The sequence below is a fragment of the Semicossyphus pulcher genome, unplaced genomic scaffold (assembly GCF_022749685.1).
Source record: "Semicossyphus pulcher isolate SPU_LCO1_2020_fin unplaced genomic scaffold, fSemPul1.0.p SCAF_19, whole genome shotgun sequence".
In the NCBI taxonomy this organism is placed as follows: domain Eukaryota; kingdom Metazoa; phylum Chordata; class Actinopteri; order Labriformes; family Labridae; genus Semicossyphus; species Semicossyphus pulcher.
The window spans coordinates 45,472-66,865 of NW_027211692.1; the positions used below are offsets into that span (position 1 = coordinate 45,472).

General features: G+C 40.9%; 1 protein-coding gene across 1 annotated transcript; it reads right to left on the reverse strand.

The window, feature by feature from the left end:
• Window positions 1-9,519: 9,519 nt before the first annotated feature.
• LOC138596710 (sodium/potassium-transporting ATPase subunit beta-3-like) lies at window positions 9,520-21,288 on the reverse strand. Its single transcript, XM_069668016.1, has 7 exons — window positions 20,885-21,288; window positions 15,484-15,612; window positions 15,087-15,185; window positions 12,707-12,894; window positions 12,026-12,076; window positions 11,704-11,790; window positions 9,520-10,945 (listed from the first exon to the last, which is right to left on the reverse strand). Exons 1-7 carry the CDS (start codon window positions 21,147-21,149, stop codon window positions 10,778-10,780), a joined length of 987 nt encoding a protein of 328 aa, XP_069524117.1. The 5' UTR covers window positions 21,150-21,288; the 3' UTR covers window positions 9,520-10,777.
• Between the last annotated feature and the right edge of the window lie 106 nt (window positions 21,289-21,394).

Sequence of the window (21,394 nt, forward strand, 5' to 3'; positions counted from 1 at the left end):
TGCAGAAGGCTCGCAGAGCATCCAAACTTGCATTCCCGGACGCAGAAATCTACATCCCGGTGATCAACTACTCAGACACACTACCCCCGGAACAACAGAGGAACCTGGATACACTGAATAAGTACATCATGGAGAATACGAATCACATCCCAAAACTGCGGAAACAGGACTTTAAAACAGCAAGGGACAACGTCCACTGGACCACAGAAACAGCAGAAAAGATGCTGCAACACTGGATGACGCATTTAAACTAGACATCCCCACAAGCCTACAAACTGAGGAGGGGAGCAAGAACATAGTACTCCTGGCCAACAACTTTCAACCGACAGAGCCCCAAATAAAACTACTGGAAAAAGGACTTTCCTTCATCCCCACGCTAGATATCCGCAAACAACAGAGGAATAACCTAAGACAGGACATAGGAATATACCACAGGAAACTAAAACTGGCAGCCTTTTTCCAAAACAAGAGAAAAAAGGACAGGATACCCTTCATGCCCACATCCAAATGGGAGCCTAGAGGGGGACAAATTGCCCAGGAAATCACCGACTTGATCACCCTAGACAGGGAAGCACTAGACGTACTGCCAGAACAACATAGAGATCACTGTAACCTAACGCAGGAGGAGGTAACAGCCCTCAGGAACCTAGCCAAAAACAGAAACATAGTCATTAAACCAGCAGACAAGGGAAGCGCTATAGTGATCATGGACAGAGAACAGTACATCTGGGAGGCTGAGAGACAGCTCAACAACCATGACCACTACAGGAAACTACAGGAACCCACTTACCTAAAAACAGTGGAGGACATAAATAAAATCATAGATACGCTGTTGGACAAAAAATACATAAATACGAAACAGAGCAGCTACCTAAAAGGAAAAGAAGCACCCAGAGCCAGGATATTCTACCTACTACCCAAGATTCACAAAGCACCAGACACATGGCCTAAACCGTATGAGATTCCATCAGGAAGGCCGATTGTCTCTGACTGCAACAGTGAATCCTACAGGACGGCAGAATACATAGATTTCTTTCTAAATCCTCTGTCGAACCGCCATCCTAGCTACATAAAGGACACCTATGATTTTGTAGCCAAAATCAGAGGCATCACCGTCCCACAGTCTGCGTTTTTATTCAGTATAGATGTAGACAGCCTATACACTAACATAGAAACAACAGAGGGACTAAAAGCAGTTAGGAAATGGTTCAACAAATACCCGGACAAAGACAGACCGGATGCAGAAATCCTGGAACTCCTGTTCATCAACCTGACGAAAAACGACTTTGAATTCAACCAGGAATTTTACCTCCAAATCAAAGGGACAGCAATGGGCAAGAAATTCGCACCAGCCTATGCAGACATTTACATGGCTGACTGGGAAGAAACAGTCTTCGAGAAATGCACACACAAACCCACACACTACTTTAGATATTTAGATGACATCTGGGGCACATGGACACACGGCACAGACACATTTTTAGACTTCATGAACATCTTAAACACGCACCACACATCGATCAAAGTTAAACACACCACACATAACTCCTCAATTAATTTCTTAGACACCACCACATACAAAGGCCCTGATTTTAACCGCACTAACACATTAGACACAAAGGTTTATTTCAAAGATACTGACACACATTCATTACTACACAAAAACAGCTTCCACCCAAAACACACATTCAGAGGACTTGTTAAATCCCAACTCTTAAGATTCCACAGAATCTGCAGCCAGTCCACGGAATTTGAAAAGGCCACTCAGACTCTATATGGGTCGTTGAGGAAAAGAGGCTACGCCCGGAGCTTCCTGAGGAAAATCCGAAAGTCGTTTCTGGAAACAAAGGAGAAGAACCTCAAAACTCCCATCCCCCTGATAACAACTTACTCGAGCCTAAGTATCCACATTAACAACAGAATCAAAAGGAACTTTGAAGACACTCAAAGGAACAATTCTGTGATGCAGGAATTTAGGATCATATCAGCATATAGGAAAAACAAAAACTTACAGGACATCTTAGTCAAAAGTAAACTAAAACCAAAACCGGGACAACCACACAAAAACAAACCGCAGTTCTTTAAAGAGAAAAAATCTGTAAAGAACAGGGGAACCAAACAGGTATTTCCCATCCTCCAGAAAATCAATCTGGACACAAGAAACTGCGTGTACATCATCACATGCAACAAATGCGGGAGCCAGTACATAGGAGAAACAGGGAATTCCATCCGAATCCGACTGGCACAACACAGATATAACATTAAGAACCAGAAAGAAATGCACACTAAATTAGTCCCACATTTTCTGGAACACGGCCTTCAATCACTAGAAGTGAGCGGACTCGAACACAACATTAATTGGACAGCTGCACAACGGCAGCAGACAGAGAGATACGGGATTCGTCAACTCGACACCAGATATCCCACTGGACTGAACATTAAATAAATTTGACATGCTTTCTCAGCCCGACCTGCCGAGTATCAGAGTGAGGTTTGAATCAGGGAATCCACAGATGGCCTATGCATTCCCTGTCTTTTTTAGAAGCACAAGTCAGTTAAAACTGACAGCTCTAGAAAGCAGGATCCGTTGTTCCGAACCTAACCCCTCCCCCTTGGACATTTATAGCATATAAGTTTATATAAAAATAAATATAATATATTAAAATGTATAAATAAGTACATATTTTATAGTAAAATCCATAAATAAATGAATATTATACATTAAAATCCATAAATAAATAAATATTATACATTAAAACCCATAAATAAATAAATATTATCATAAATTCCATAAAAATAAATAAATATTATCATAAATAAGTAAATACCATATATTAAAATGTCCATAAATAGTATTAACATCAATTACAAAGCATTGGGAAAGGGAAACATAGGGTTAAAACCTAAAAAATAAAAGACAAACATGCAAAAGTTAAAATAACACTGACACAAGCTCTGGCAAAACTTGTGCAGTATAAAAGCGGCCAAGCTCAGAACAGCACTCACTTTGCTTAGACCATCAACGAGACAACATATCTCTCTCTCATTAGACAGTCTATTGCCAGCTATTCTTTTCTTTTGTTCTTTTTTAGTGTGTGCCTTGGCCTGAAGAAGACCCACTACAGGGTCGAAACGTCGCCTACAGGCACGCAGTATTTAGTTAAAAACAGTTAAAAACAATTTTATTTTACTTTCATTTCATCTAAAAACAAAAAAAAATATAAAAATATAAAAAAAATATAAAAATATATAAAAAATAATTTTTGATTTTGAATTCATTGGTTTAAAAAAATATTATATATATACAGTTTCATTTCATAACAATCTAATAAATATACAAACAAATTCATTATCAATGAATGACAAAGGCGATATTAAAAAACAATACCCACATGATGGGTAACCCGGACGAGGGTTGGACAGAGGTCCGTTATGGCAGGAGACACCAGCGCTTCCGTCAACCCACATGGGACCGGGGCTTCGGGTCCGCCCGAGGGATGGACTGTGCGCCTCCCGCCCCATTCAAGGGACGGGCTCAGTTCCCCTACCCCAACCCTAACCCTAACCCTGAAACGTGCTCCTAGCAACTTTCCACACACTGTTTTTGGGGTAAAACACTTAGGCAAATTTTCATTTTCCCATTCGTTTCTATGGTAAAACTTCAAACGGTTATATCTCCAGAAGTCAAGGTCGGACAGAATCGGGAGTGGGTGGCATCTGCCATAATTCCACCGCGTTGAACACGCCAGACTTGCTCCCATGTCTCTATGACCTTCCGTTCCCGAGATACACACAGTATGACCACAAAAAAGGGGCCTATCTCCCGACCGGAAGACACCACAGCCAAACGGATGACACCGTTGGAAAGCCCGTCACCCATTTTGGAGCTTGGTTTTGTCTCTCTACGGCCTTCCTATCAAAAGTTATTACGCTTATTACAACATGACACAACGTGTCATTCCCCCGTTTTCCCTTATACCTAACCCTAACCCTAACCCAATGGGCTATCCTAACCTTAACCATCCGAGGCTCATGCCTAACCACAAACCCTCCACTTGAAGATCACACTCATCCATCTTCATCTCAGCTGACTCCTCCCGAAGCTCAAGAAAAACACTCTCCCTAACTCGGGAGTCTGGACCTTCTTTGGCCCCGGAAGGGACTGGGGAGAATGGGGATGTGGAGCTGGCTGGACACCTACAGTCAGGCGTTGGTCATTGGAAGTAAGGGAACCGGTTCTGGTATTGGGGGATTCTAATTTATCTAGAATTCCCTCCTACAGCTAATCAGCGGTCCAAATTGAGAGCTATCCTGGAGCCCAAATACACCATCTGAAGGGAATACTGGAAAAGCTGAACCCTCATGCTTCTACTCAAAAGATTGTGCTCTCGGTGGGCCTCAACAACTGCCTAAGAGAAAATCAGTTTGAGACGATCAAAAAGCAATTCCAACAGCTGGTTGCATTGACCCAGAGGGTGTTTCTCACCGCACAAGTCTTTGTGCCTTTGATCCAGCACTCAACCAGGCTCCCACCAAGGGCACAGTCTTTGATTGAACAGACCAATCTCTTTCTGGTACAACATTTTAGAACGCTAAACCTGATAGAAGCCCATCTCTTCAGTGTAAATAATCATGATCCGGTGCACTGGACAGCCAAGACGGCATTAAACATTTTGGATTCTTGGATGAAACAGTTAAACTAAAAGCGGGGGGGGCCGAGGTCCCTCACCCCCACACATTCTAATATACTTAATTTGTCTCTTACTTATGAATTGAATGAGGCTGAACAAATGCTCTTGGAGAAGGGCCTCTTTTTTGTTCCAAGACCACTGAAGGTGGACATAAATGATCTGAGGAGAGACCTACACGAGTATCACAGATGTCTTAAACTGTTGAATAATTTTGATTATATTACAGATATTGGGCCTCATTTACGAACAGTGCATATGCATGAATCTGTGCTTGAACTGTGCGTAAGCACGTTTGACGCACAAATCTGGGATTCATCAATTTGTTCTTACCTAAATTTCTTCGTACTCTGCGAACAAATTTAGAACTCCCCCAGACACAACACACACCCTTTTAACTAAATGCATACGTAAATTAAAACTTCATTTATTGAAAAAAAAAAAAAGGCTTTAATAGAGAACAATAATTGAATTTACTAATGTATGGACCAAACGTAAATGCCCTGTCATCCTCATAATTTATTGTCATATAATTAAAATCTTCAATTATAGCAGTTGAGTTAGTTTATTAAGTTTACAATAGAGTAGACCATATGAAAATGTTCATATTGAAATGGAACACTTTTGGCCTTTATTCAATTTTTTATTGGCCTATAATTGATGGGTGATTCCCAAAAAATTGTAGTGCCATGACTGTGCACATCTGTAGTTGATTTCATTGATTAATTGGTATGGAAGATATGTAAAGGAGTCCCAATTTACCTCCAACCAAATGGAGAGATGGCAGATCTTGCCTTGCTGGAAGATATTGCTGCCTGTGCATTCAGGAGAGAGCGCATCTTCAGGGGCCGTCAAAACATGTTTGACAAAAGTGAAGAATGGCTTATGAGCCGTTTCCGACTGCCAAGGCATGTTTTGCTGGAGCTGTGCAATTCCCTGAAGCCGCATCCTCATCACCCGACACACCGCTCTCACCCTGTGCATCCTCAGGCTCAAGTCCTGTCCACCGTCGTCTTCCTGGCTACAGGTACATTCCAGAGGGAAATAACGGATCGGGCTGGGATTTCACAACCTACTCTGAGCCGTGTCATCCCGAAGGTGTTGAATGGCATCATAAGACAAATGCCAGTCTTCCTTACATTTCCTTATGGCGAACAATGCCAGAGTGAAGTGAAGAGGGGGTTCCATGGCATTGCTGGAATGCCAAATACTGTTGGAGCGACAGACTGCACCCACATGCGCATTAAAGCTCCATCAACAAACTCTATGCAGTTTATGAATAGAAGGAACTACCACTCAATCAACATGCAGATAATCTGTGACGTTGACTGCCGCATCCTCAACGTTGTGGCCCAATGGCCCGGAGGCACCCACGACTCCTTTATTTTACAGAACAGCACAGTGGGAATGCGTTTGGAGGCAGGGGCTATAAGGGATGGGTGGCTTGTTGGTGAATAGCTATTTAAAAGAATATATATCTTAAGTGTAAATCCTGTATTCTGTTTATGCTACAATGTGTTCTATTATTTAGGTGACCGGGGATATGGTCTGAAAACCTGGCTGATGACTCCCTTTGCCAACCCTCAAACCCCTCAAGAGGTGCGCTACAACACCATACATGCACACACGCGTGCCGTAATAGAGCGAATATTTGGACAGCTCAAGGGTCGCCGGATGTGCTTGGACACAGCTGGCGGCAAACTACTTTATGCCCCCAAGAAGGTGTGCAAAATTATTATGGCATGCTGTGTCCTGCACAACGTAGCCATAGCACATGGCATCCCCATACGAGCCGTAGCAGAACCTCAGCCAGAGGAAGACGGGCTGCAGTGCTGGCTCGACACACCTTAATGCAGTGTCTTTAATGATGGTAAGTTAAATGCCTTGTTTCAAGTTATATACCGAATTCATTTAATTCAAGGGTTTCTAACCCTAACCCTAACCCTGGCCCCTGTTAATCTCAGCCTCCTAGCCCAAAGCACTACAGCGTTAGCGCCCCCTACTGGAACCGGGCCATGTTGGGGCCCCTAGTCCTGCAACGCTTGTGACCTGGGGCCTGAAACTTGGCACACATGGAGAACCTCCTAGAAGTGTGCACACATGCAGGCTAAAGAGACCATCACACGCACTAAATTTCAAGTCTCAACATTCAAGAGTTACAGAACATCGCCGACACTCGGCCATCCTGCTAATGCCGATTTTTCAATGGGAGTCTATGGGAGGTATACCAACAGAATGAGCTAGGGACACCAAACTTCGTACAGACCTGTGAGGTGGCGTGGGATCTTACACACCAATTTGGGTGCCTAAAGGACCATGCCCCCGGAAGTTAGGCCACAAAAAAAAATTTCTCCCACTTACGGTGGTCGGACAGACTCGGGGGTGGTACCGTTGGAAAGCCCATCCCCAAATTAGTGTACACCCAGCCAACTTTCAAGTCTCTGTGATCTTCAGAAAAACAGTTATTCGAGCAGGGAGCGATTTCGGGGTGATTTTCATCCCTTATCCTTAGGTCAGTCCAAAATATTGTCTGTGTGTAAGTCTTGAGAGTGCCAGCTTAGGAAAGAGGGTGGTTAATTTAGCGTGCAGACGATGTCTTTGTGTAAGCATAAGTAACCTCAACTACAATCAACACCTGACAACAGTCAGTAAGAAATCAAATCAATAACATGAAAATATAGTAAACGTTCCTGCTTAGCCAGTACGGTTCTAGCTCTGCCCAGATGGTATGTTACCAGACCGTGGATGGAAAGGCGTTGCTGTGCTGTATTGCAGCTTGTTAGGCCGACGATCCTGTTGCTCAACCGGGCTGGGGGAGCAGTGGTTCTGGTGAAGTTGCAGTCGTTGTGTTGGCGTCCAGTTGGAGGGAAACTGGTCCTTTGTTGCTCCGTTGTCCTTATTTGAAAAGCAGGCAGACTCTTTCAGCTGCTGCTAAACTACGGTCACTAGTTTGTGCTGAGTAAACTGGTAATCTTTTCAGCAGGATGTCGTATCGCTGCTGAGGCCTTGCTCTGTTAGCAAGCCTTGAGAGCTGTTGAATTGGAGGGAAGTGTGGCAGCAGCTCCAACCTTCTTGGAGGGCAGTGGAGAGCTTCTGAGCTTCAGAACAAAAAGAAGACAAAAACCTGAAATGGGGGAGGGGTGTTCACGTGGAGGTGCGAAAACCTAGAGGCTGCTGGGAGTTTGAGTTTCAGGTTCAGCTGCCATTTTGAAGTGTCAGTTTAAAGTCCATAAATGAACACATTCCAATATTGGAGATGCAGTGAATCCCAACAATTCTTTTTCAAGTTGTGAGGGTTAGGGTTATTTTGAACTTTTCCTGACATCATGTTAAAGTTTAACCTGTCGTCCAAGCATACCTTTTTTCTATTTTTTGTACCCTAAGAAATCTCATTATTTTAACCCTAACCACCAAGTTTTATTGTTTGGTCCAAATGACATTACATTTGAGTTTAGACAGACAAGTTTAGTTAAGATATTTGTTCCAACTTCATCTTTTGACGGACCGGCATCTATCCCTTATAAGGACTGAAAAACTGTTAAACTCCAGGGACTTTTTACCAATCCACGATGTGACCTTCATTTATCGCCAAAGATATTGTCTGTTTTTATTATTTTTCAAAGCAGAAAGTGTCGGTGTTACAGCCACCGCCACACCCCATTCTCTCAATGTGTGTGTCTTATTCCTTTTTGAGTGTTCTGCGTGTGTGTGTGTGTGTGTGTGTGTGCGTGTGCATGTGTGTGCCATGACCCCAACCACCTCAACCACCTGTGTCTCGGGCTGGAGTGACCTGATTGAACGATCATCTCCGTTGTCATCCAATCAGCAGAGAGAAATCCGCCAACTCATTCCTTTAACGGACCGTTACAGCTCTCACCACGAGAAGATGATTTTTTTCATCACCTGACTGTTCTGTGCCTTCTTATTATCATTGTATATATGCCTATTGTTAGTTGTTCAGTAGTTAAGCAAATAATAAATATTGTAAGAGGCACTCGCCTGTCAGATTGGGCCAGGTAAAGTTGACTTTAGTTTCACACTTGCGCACGTAAGATGAATTATTTTGTTAGACACACTAGGTTTAGGGGTGCTGTTCACTTGTTTGATTTTGGGAAGGTTAGAGTAGTAAGTTTATTTTTATTTATTTGTTTCCCCTGGGCAGCTGTGGCTCAGTAGTTGAGTTGGTTGTCTTTCAATCAGAAGGTCGGAGGTTCGATACCCAGCTCCCTCAGTCTACATGTCGAAGTGTCCTTGAGCAAGACACTGAACCCTAAGTTGCTCCCTGTGGCATAGCCAACGGGTATGAATGTGACAACTGATTGACAGTTGGGCACTTTATGTAGCAGCCTCAGCCAACAGTGTGCCAATGTGTGTGTGAATGGGTGAATGTGTCATGTAGTGTAAAAGCAGCTTTGAGTGGTCGCAAAGACTAGAAAACGTTATTTAAGTGCAGTCCATTTACCTTCGTCTTCGACTCTAGTTTAGAGTCCTTTTGTTGTAAAAGGAACCCTTTCAGTTGCTCATTTTGCCTCACCTTTTTGGTTACTGTTACAATTTTCCTTTTTTTCTTAATAAATAACTTTTCTTTACCATAAGAACTTTCAACACAGAAAATAAGATTATCACGAAATTTTGATTTAATTTCCTCTGTAGCGGAGGTGGTGCCCCTTTCTTAACAAATTTTCCCTTTCTTATTGCAAACTATTAAGTATTACTTTCAATAAAAACTTATTTATGCTACAAAACCATACGTCTGGCTTAGGGTTAGGGTTAGTCTTTTCCAAAGGAATTGCTTTCATTTAGGAACAACTAATTAAACAACACAAAGATATCGTGATTTAGACAATTTAATAAATACTTTTGATTCTCTGCTGATGATGTCACATGTTCAATAAAATCGCTGATTCATTAAAATCACACTCAATTTCATATTTTACAAAATTGTACTTGTACAGTTAGGATTCATTTAATTCTTGAGGAATATAAAGAAAGTTTTACTCTGAAAAACTGAATCACACATTTCTGCTGGCATGATACTGAACAACAAACCATCAACAGGAAGATACTTCTTGAAAGGAGCAGTGCTGATCAATGACCGACAGACAGGTACAAGGGTGGTGATGTTGGAGCTGTGTGGGGGGTCCCAGCAGGTAGAGAACAGAGGCAGCATGCTTCACAGTGTTATATTTTTAATGTCTCTAAAAAGTGTATACTGACAATGAAAAGTCTTTTTTGCTGCTGTTTGCATAAACTGTTAGATTCAGTTAAATTACAAAAAGCAGTCAGTAATTGGATTTCTGCCCAACCATTGTTTTTACACGGAACTGTTCTTTATATGGACCTATAGACATTTATTTATTTACACCAAAAAAACCAAACATTATATAAACAGTACATGGTTTAAACAGAATGCTTCTTCAACTTGTCTATATCTGTTTGTTCTGATCCAGAAAATGTTCAAGATCAGGTCACATTTTTCAATAATCCAGTCCTCAGTGTAGGATTCTGATTCTGAATGCTGTGAAGGAGGAAGGGAGTAATCTGATGACTGAGCAGCCAGATGTCAACTGTAGTCTGACAATAATCAAAGAAAATGTAATTCAGAGTTTAATTAGAGGTTCTGCTGAGCTGCTCCGTTACCGCCTGCTGGGATCTCATGGTTTAATTACGTCACAACATACATTTAAAACAACACATCATTGTGCTTTAGGCTCACATGCTTCCACAACAGACCTGATCTGCTGTCTGAACATGCTGAACTGGAGTCACTCTGGTTTCTGTTTGGTCTACTGAGGAGCACACCTGGACCACTGAGTGAAACATCTAAGTTAACCAGGTCAGAACCAGGATCAGGTCTGAACCAGGATCACTTCTGAACCAGATCAGGTTTAAACCAGGATCAGTATGAGGTCTGAACCAGGGTGAGGTCCAAAGAGTTCTGAACTCAGTGGTCCAGATCTAGTTTCCACATAAGAGTCTAAAAAGGAAGAACCAGATTCAGACAGGATTAGATCAGGTCTGGACTACAAAGTGTTTGGAACTGTGAATCATTTCCTGTAAGTGGTATTCATGGCAACCTGAAAGTCCAGTTATTCCGACACTTTAATCCGGAAAATAACACGACCCAGAAACTTGTCCCTGTCATCGTTATTACGCAGGTCTGAACCTTCGACTTTACACTCGACCGTCTGCTCGACGTTGTAGTCTTCTTTTGTTAATAACAACTGCACAGCGACCACCGGCTGCACGTAGTCAGGCTGTAAGAGAGGCAGAGGGGGATGAGGGAGAGAGACAGAGAATCATGTAATATTATTAATATCTTATTTTTGTATATTGTTGTTAGTTGTTGTGTGTGATAGATTGTTGATGATTTGGCAATATTGTCTTGACTTTCATGCCAATAAAGCATAATTCAATTGAATTCAAATTGAAATTAAGAGAGAGACAGACAGACAGACATGGGGGGGCAGACAGACAGACAGAGAGAGAGAAGGACAGACAGAAAGAGAGAGACAGACAGACACGGGGGGGGGGGGGGCAGACAGAAAGAGAGAGAGAGAGACAGACAGACAGAGAGAGAGAAGGACAGACAGAAAGAGAGAGACAGACAGACAAGGGGGGGGGGGCAGACAGATAAAAAGAGAGAGAGAGACAGACAAACACGGGGGGGGCGGCAGACAGACCGAAAGAGAGAGAGAGACAGACAGACACGGGGGGGGCAGACAGATAGAAAGGGAGAGAGAGACAGACGGACACGGGAGGGGGTAGACAGATAGAGAGAGAGAAAGAGAGAGAGACAGACAGACGGAGAGAGAGACAGAGGGGTTGTTTCAATGTCCATTTATTTTTCTATTTTTTGTTGTCTTTCATTTGGACTTTTGAAACTCGACATGAATATATAAGATATGAATAAAAGATGTCTGGTGAATTCTATTATATTAAATAAACTAACAATTAAACAATAATCTTAATAATAATAAGAATGTTAATAATATTTATAGCTACAAAGACCCACATGAGCTTTCTTGCCGTAGTATGGGAAAAACATTTTATCCAGACGACCTTCTGATGGGAAGTACTGCATCTGTAAGGGACTGTCTCTCTAGCAGAGAGAGAGAGAGAACTTTATTTAAAATGATGAGCTGACAAATTAAAAAAACATTCTTTCACATTAGAAATGTTTGCGTTGATTGTAAATCATCAAAGGACAAAATCTAAAACAAAGATAAACACTTGAAATCTGCACAACAAAAAAAGTTTAAATCTTTTCCAAGTTGTTTATTTTATTTATGTTGTGTGTGTGTGTGTGTGTTTGCGTGTGTGTGTGTGTGTGTTACCTTGGCCGTACAGTTGATGTAGGGGTCTCCTTGTGGTTTCAGTCCGATGACCTGAAAACAAACAGACAAATCTCTGTAATTCTCTCAAAGTGACATCATAACGGAAGACATAGAGAAGGAGGACAGTAAAGTTGGGAATACAGAACAGGACTTCACACCCCACCTTTTTACCTCAAGCCTATTAGATTGTAATTATTGTTTTTAGGAACCTTAAAGCTTTTATTCTGAAAGGAGTTTTAACATTTTTAACTCACATGTTGCTGCGCAGGTGTTTTTGTTTTTGTCATTTTTGAAACAATTGAAGAAACTCCCACACACTGTCTCGTTTGTTGCTATTAATATTTATTTTATATCATCGACGTTTCACAACCTGATGAAGATGCAGGAGTTTCTTCACCTACTGTGACTGCACCTCACTCCGACACACCTGTCACAATTCAGGTGTGCACAGGTCTTCTTAAGTGTTTTTGACATTTAAAATAAAGAATAAATGAGATGTGATAAAGTACAGCATAGTTATTTTAAAGCATTTCTGGTTGTATTTACAGGACCATTACTTTGAATTATACTTTTAGGGTTAGACTCAGAATGAGGTTTTATTTGAACAAATACTAAGACTGAAGCTGAACTAATTTTTGATCTTATAACTTCCTGAGAGACTAAATCAGGTGTTTCACTGACCCGGTTCATCTTGATTATGATGCATGGTTTCCCCTCAGCATATCCGAAGCTGGTGTCCGGGAGACCAGAGCACTGACGCAGCGTACTGCGTTTAAACTGACAAACTTTCTTTATGGGCTCATCGTCCTGCTCGGTGTATTCACCCACCAGGCACAGATCATTACGCTCCTGGATACTGTCGTTATAACCTGCAGAGAGAAAAACAACAACAATAACTAATGTGATCTCAATACCATCTTGTCCACCAGACCTTTAATTTGAAGGCCGCAATGCCCAACAAAAGAATTCACATTTTAAAAGGTATCATTCTCATCTATATCAACAGGGTGACTCAAACATTCACAGGTGTGATTCACATGTTCACAAGTATGATTCACATTATTAGAGGTATGAGTCACATACATATCCACAGGGGTGATTCACACGTTCACAGGTGTAATTCACCTATTCAGGTGTTCATGCTGATAATTTAAGTTTTGTTGGATGTTAAAGAAACAACTGAGTTTGTATTGTCTGACATCACACAAGCAGCTAATCAATTACTGATCATCATACTTGTTGTTTGTTGTTGTTGAGAATAAATAAAGTTATTGTTATCTAAGTCAGAATAATAAAGTTATTTAAAGTGTTTGTTGGTCAGAATAATTGTCAGTCAACATTTCTTGTTCAAGTTTTTTTGTGTGGTTGGTCCAAAAGAAAACAAGCTGGAGATAGTAGGCTTCAAGTCCTAGTCAAAACTCAAGGCTCACAAACAAAAGGTGCTCTGGTGTCGGGTCTCTATCCTCCTCGTGGTTCAGCGCCAAACTACTCACTGGATGCTGTTAGCCAGCAAACTTAAGACACCTACGGAACCGGAGTAATTAACAATTAACAATTAACACTACCAGCTAGTCAAAAAGAAAGAGGGAACTAAAAATGTGTCTACTAAAGAGCATACTGCTCAACCTAAGCTTTTGTTGGTCAGAATAATAAAGTTATTTAAAGTCCTTGTTGTTGGTCAGAATCAATGACTGTATATAAAGATGGACAACGCGTCTCCATCTGCTCCCATTGTACGTAATTGATGCTAAAATAGCCCCTGTGATAGGCGATGGTGAAGTCATATGGAGCCAGAGTCTGCGCAGTAGAGATCAGTGAGTGAAGCGGCGGTAGCCACTTCCGCTAACCCAAACACACACTTAACTTACCGAAACAACAGCAAGGATCCCGCACGCCGGCGTGTTTAACAGCAGAACAGCTTCTTGTGTTGGTCTGAGGTTAACGTTCACAGGTATGGAAACTTCAATGACTGTAGTGATTGTTTTTGTCACATTTCCACTCGCGGATCGTCCTCCGCTCTGCTCATCCGGAACTGATTGGCTGCAGGAGCTGAATTTGTCAGCAGAGCTGACAATAACAATCCCTTAACCCTAACCCTGACAATAAGCATCAAATAACTAATTAAAAGTAAACTTGTCAGAAAAATGAACACGTGGACATAAATCAGCATGATAAGAACTAACTATAATGACAGAAACCATGTTTGAGAAAAATTTATCGGGCGTGTATTTTGATTTTATAGTTTGACTCATGTCCCATCTGTTAACATGGAGGAGGCGGGCTTTATGAGCTATACTGCCTGTACTCGGGCAAGGCAATAAACCAACGAAAACTTCCTTGTGTTTGAAATAATAATCTTCCTTTAATTTCTTGATGAAGCCACATACGTATCGTTTGTCATATTAAAAATAAACCGAAAAAATTCTCAAGCACAGTCGAAAACTGTTTGCTTCTCCCTATAATCAGCCTCACCTGTGCAACACTGATTAACCTAAAGTAACCTACCTGACCCCCGCCAACATCCGGTTCAGGTCAGTACACAAAGGAAATACTGCCGCCTAGTGGCACAATGTGGTATAATGTTTATAAATAAAACATGGCTCCTACAATAATAATAATTAATTATGTTATAATTATGTAATAATTAATGCCATATGTTGCATTGGATTAAATGATGAATATCAATAATTAATATAATTAGTATTGATTAACATTTTGAATATTTTAGGGTCACAACATTATAGTCGGTTGAGGTGTGTTACTTTAGGTGACCTCATCTTCTCCTGGAGAGGAGCTACATCTGGTGAAGAGGGTCAAGAGATCTAAGAGTGACATGAATCTCTCTGATGAAGGTGATAGAACACGTGAAGAGGGGCCTCAAGAGTGGCCAAATGACTGTTTCAACCCTGATGGTGCTCTGCTTTCCGTACGTCTCCTTCAGCTGAATAAGCCAGCCTCACAGAAGCTTAACCTGTGGTCTGTGCGTGTCCCATATCTCATCTCTCAGTCAAGAAATCTTTCCTATCAAATACTTTTTTTTTTATATTGTGTTTGTACTCACGCTGCAGCAGCTCGTGCAGTTGTTGGATGTAGTCGTTGTAGTTTGTCGGGTCACTGCGGTTGAAGGAAATTTCAGCTGCGTGAGGACGAATCACCAAACCTGCTCTCCAAACAATCAAATGGAAAATAGAAATCAACACGCTTTATCCTCCTTTGTCTGATTCCACTGAATTATACATTTTATTAGCTGACATGTGTCACACCAGTCCAGCAGGTGTCCTCAGTGTGATCACAACCTAATGTGATGAATTGTCTATTAATGACGTATGTCTAAGAAATAAATAAAAACGAATTAATTTTATTACAGGAAAAATACATTTGTCCTTCTAACTGACGTGGCTGAGATTGTTATGATGTAAACAGGAAGTAAACATGACGAACTGTGGGAATGAACTCACCTGGATGGGCTACTCTGTCCTGACGGCAGGGAACGTTTTCATCCAAAGTCTGTAACATGACCCACATGGTGAGACAAAACATTCCCGCCAGAAACCCATAGAAGACAAGGTAGAAGAGAAGGATGAGGCCTGAGGGAGACAATTCAACAAAAAATTATTTCAACACGTCAGAGAAGACAAACACCAATTGGCCTCAGACTCAGAGGTGCAGACTCTCATCCCAACAGCTTCACACTACGCTGCAAACTCCCAGTGCCTTCAGGAGGGCCCTCCTCCCCCCGGCTGTGCCTTGAGATCCATAAAAATCACAAACAGGATCGTGACAAGGGACAACCTTGGTGGACACCAACACGCACCTGGAACGTATTTGACTTTGTGCTGAGGATGCTCTCACTTTGGTCATACAGAGACCTCATGGCTATTAGAAACGGCCCCGGTACCCCATATTTCCACAGTACCCCCCACCCACATAAAGTTTAATATGTCTTAAACATTAAATAAAAAAGGCTATGACACCAGGGCCCGTATTCACAAACATTCTCAGAATACTCTCAGAGAGATCCTAACTTTGCTTAAAAACTTCTAGCAAGGAGTCCTAGCCTAGGAGTGATTGAGGAACACTCTCAGAGCAACTCTGAGCAAGAGAGGAACAGAAACTTTGATCTTAGTGAGGAGGCGTGGTTAACCCCGCTGCTAGGTATGACACATTCTTTCAGAAGCTGTGATTGGCTGATCCAAAAAAAAGCTCTTTCAGTGATGCTGGGCAGAGAAGGACAGTGACATCTATCGGCCTAATCACAGAATTTACTCAGCCATTGTGTCATCATGAACACTATTTAATGTACTGAACATCTCTGTTGAATAAATTGTAAGTCACACTTTAAAGTATAAAGCCTACAGAATGTTTGAAACACATGCTCATCTTCACATGCAGTTATATTTACTTGATCACTTTTATTTACAATGCTGCTAATTTTACTACTTGATCTAACTGATATTAACGAGGGAAAATGGCTCATGCCTATTCCCTTTAATTGTGATCACTCTGCTGATTGACGGTTGCAACAGACCAAAGTCATCACTGCTGCACTTTGCATTTTTCCAGTTGCCAAATATTTGAATGTTGTGATCACTTTCATTTCTGGCAATATCGCGTTGTTGCGTCGCATCTCTAATGAGATCTACCACAAACGTGATCCCTGCACGATCCACTCTGTAGGCTGTTGTTTCATTGGCTGACTGTTATTCAGTGTTTGGAGAACTTTTCTCCTATCTCTCCGTCTTTCCGCCATTTTCTTCTCTGCTTAAGAAACTCTTACGCCTCTTAAAAGTCCTCCTCACTACTCCTCACAGTTTCTCACCTCAGCAGCTCTCTTAGGGGCTGAGATGCTTTCTGACTAACTTTGATCTTTACCAGGATCTAGTCTTAACTTTAAGGGAAATTCTTAGAAAACATCACGATTCTCAGAATTTTCTTAGAATTTCTTCACTGGGAGCAACTCTTTGTACTAGGAAGCTTTATGAATACGGGCCCTGGACCACACTGGAAAGGTGCTAATGGAATACGGCTCACTACAGGCACGAGAAACACTTCAGGTATGAATGTACCCAAGCAACTAAGAGGTCAATTTATTACCATACTCAAACATCACTACCTGTGGCACTGATAATCGTGCCCACAGATATTAAAAGATTGTCCTGAGTCAATTACACACGCAGGAGATAACACAGCCATGTGATCCAGCAGCAACAATAAGTAAATAAACATTTAAAGCCGACCTGTCTTTGATGGTCAGCACACAGAACTTTAATAAAGATCAGATCCTGTCCGTCTGGAGATTAAGATAATTAATGCTGCGCCTCGTGCGTAAATGTACACAGCGTAAATGTACGTCTCTCTTCATTTACGCTTCTGTTGGGCAGTGGGATCGCTTCAGTGTCTTTAACATCAATCCGTGATTCGACATGAATCATACAGTGACCTGTGTGTGTTCTGCGTGTTCAAGGACACAGTGGAAAGAAATAAGCTAAATAAGCTGGTCTGAGCCCGGTTTATATGAAAAGAAGGACTGAAATCCGCCGTGTAAATAGCAACACGCCTGCCTGCAGGCACACCGGACTCTTAAAGGGAATGAGAGCTGACACTCTTATGCCGAAAACACGCCTATGAATAATCCAGGGACTTAAGCCAACCTCATTGCGCCTTATATCTCGGTTTGTGCCCAGATTGTGCACAGTGTAACGAGCAAAAGTGTGTCAGACACGCCCTAAATCACTTAGCTCCATGCGCTTTAGACTGTGCGCTTTCCATCGTCTAAATAGGGCCCTTAATGTTTTTATGCATCAGACTGAACGACATCAGCAACATTCAATTTACCCTCGTACCCGACAGGAGTACTTCAGTGTACTGTGATATACTTTAATATACTGTGATGTGATTTTGCTTGCATACAAAACAGCAACAAAAACGTCTCCTGCCTACCTGAACGCTCAACCAGGTCTACACTCCGTCTCGCCCACTACGCTCTGCCAATCAAAGGCGCCTGGTACTCCCATCACAACAGGGCCCTAAGTCTCTAACTTGAATATTCTCCTCTGTCGCCCCCCGGTGGTGGAACGAGTTACCAAACTCCATTCGTTCCGCAGAGTCCCTTTCACCTTTAAGAAGAAGCTAAAGACCCAGCTCTTTATGAACACCTGTGACCTTAATGACATTGATGCTATTGATGATGATGACATCGAGGATATAGTTTATGCTGAGAAGGATTTTCATGATGATGATGATGACTGATCTTGTTGATGTTGCTGATGATGATTATCATTTAAAAAAATTAAAAAAATAAAACAACAACAAAAAAAACGCCCTACACTCTGCCTGTCAGCACCAGTGTCCGATCACACCTGAAGCTGTTTGTTGGCTCTCACTGACTCCGCCCCCTCCTGTCTCGATCGTACATGAAACTGAAACATTGTAAGATGTACTTTAAATACTGTGATGCACTTTAATGTACTGTGATGTACTTTAATATACTGTGATGCACTTTAATGTACTGTGATGTACTTTAATATACTGTGATGCACTTTAAATACTGTGATGTACTTTAATGTACTGTGATGTACTTTAATATACTGTGATGTACTTTAAATACTGTGATGTACTTTAATATACTGTGATGCACTTTAAATACTGTGATGCACTTTAATGTACTGTGATGTACTTTAATATACTGTGATGCACTTTAATGTATTGTGATGTACTTTAATATACTGTGATGCACTTTAAATACTGTGATGTACTTTAATATACTGTGATATACTTTAAATACTGTGATGCACTTTAATGTACTGTGATGTACTTTAATATACTGTGATGCACTTTAATGTATTGTGATGTACTTTAATATACTGTGATGCACTTTAAATACTGTGATGTACTTTAATATACTGTGATATACTTTAATATACTGTGATGTACTTTAAATACTGTGATGTACTTTAATATACTGTGATATACTTTAATATACTGTGATGTACTTTAAATACTGTGATGTACTTTAATATACTGTGATGCACTTGAAATACTGTGATGTACTTTAAATACTGTGATGCACTTTAATGTACTGTGATGCACTTGAAATACTGTGATGCACTTTAATGTACTGTGATGTACTTTAATGTACTGTGATATACTTTAATATACTGTGATGTACTTTAAATACTGTGATGTACTTTAATATACTGTGATATACTTTAATATACTGTGATGTACTTTAAATACTGTGATGTACTTTAATGTACTGTGATATACTTTAATATACTGTGATGTACTTTAAATACTGTGATATACTTTAATATACTGTGATGTACTTTAATATACTGTGATATACTTTAATATACTGTGATGTACTTTAAATACTGTGATGCACTTTGATATACTGTGATGTACTTTAATGTACTTTAATATACTGTGATGTACTTTAATATACTGTGATGCACTTTGATATACTGTGATGCACTTTAATATACTGTGATGCACTTTATACTGTGATGTACTTTAATATACTGTGATGCACTTTGATATACTGTGATGTACTGTAATGTACTTTAATATACTGTGATGTACTTTAAATACTGTGATGTACTGTAATGTACTTTAAATACTGTAATGTACTTTAAATACTGTGATGTACTGTAATATACTGTGATGTACTTTAATATACTGATGTACTTTAATATACTGTGATGTACTTTAATGTACTGTAATATACTGCAATGTACTTTAATATACTGTGATGTACTTTAATGTACTGTAATATACTGTAATATACTGTGATGTACTTTAATGTACTGTAATGTACTTTAATATACTGTGATGTACTTTAATATACTGTAATGTACTTTAATATACTGTGATGTACTGTAATGTACTGTAATGTACTTTAATTTACTGTGATGTACTTTAAATACTGTGATTTACTTTAATGTACTTTAATATACTGTGATGTACTTTAATGTACTGTAATATACTGCAATGTACTTTAATATACTGTGATGTACTTTAATGTAATGTGATTTACTTTAAATACTGTGATTTACTTTAATGTACTGCGATGTACTTTAATATACTGTGATGTACTTTAATGTACTTTAATATACTGTGATGTACTTTAATGTACTGTAATATACTGTAATGTACTTTAATGTACTGTGATTTACTTTAAATACTGTGATGTACTTTAATTTACTGTGATGTACTGTGATTTACTTTAATGTACTTTAATATACTGTGATGTACTTTAATGTACTTTAATATACTGTGATGTACTTTAATGTACTGTGATGTACTTTAATGTACTTTAATATACTGTAATGTACTTTAATGTACTTTAATATACTGTGATATACTTTAATATACTGTGATATACTGTACTGATGGTAACAGACAGAAACCTGCAGTATAATTCAGATGTAATAATAAGTACAAACATAAATGAAACCCATGAACCCTTTCTGACAATCACAGCCATCATCCCCATCACCCACACACACACTCACACACAAACACACGCGCGCGCGCACACACTCGTACACACACACACGCGCGCGCGCGCGCGCGCACACGCACACACACACACACACACACACACACACACCTCATCTGGTATCGTTTCTGCTCGGTTCGGCTCGGTTCTGTCCGCCGTAAAGCTCCCAGCAGCAGGAGAGACGTCCAGAAGCTCAGTTCGTTTAGAGCCGGACCGAGCCGGACCCGGACCCGGACTGTGAGGCCTCCCCATGATCAGACAGACAGACAGACAGACAGTAAGACCGACAGACAGACAGGTAGGTAGACATTGAGAAAATAAGATAGACAGAGACACTGACGGATCTGGTTTTGTCTCACCCCAGCTGCTGGCAGTCCGGCCCATGAACTCTCCGGTCCTCGGGTTGTAAATAAAATCCTTCCAGGATTCTTTCGTCTCCTCCTTCTTCTCCTCCTTCTTTTCTTCCTTCTTTTCCTCCTTTTTCTCCTCTTTCGTCTCTTCATTTTTAATCTCTTTCTGCTCCGGCTTCACCTCCTCCTTCACCTGCTCTTTAGGCTCCGGGTTTGGCTCCGGGTTCGGCTCCTCTTTCGGCTCCGGGTTCGGCTGCTGCGGGGTGGACGACATGCTGCCGGGCTAAACAAATCCGGGCTAATCAACACCGAGCGCGCGAACAGTCGGGATAAACCGATCCGTCAGATTAGTGAGCGGAGCTCGGTCTGTGGCTGCACACACAAACACACACACACGAACGCACACACGTGCCTACACACACGGACTGCTGCAGAACCACGCGCATGCGCAATGCAGACCCCCGGGGGTGAGGGGTCTGCGTGATAATGGCGATCTTCTCTGCTGAAAAATAACCTCAG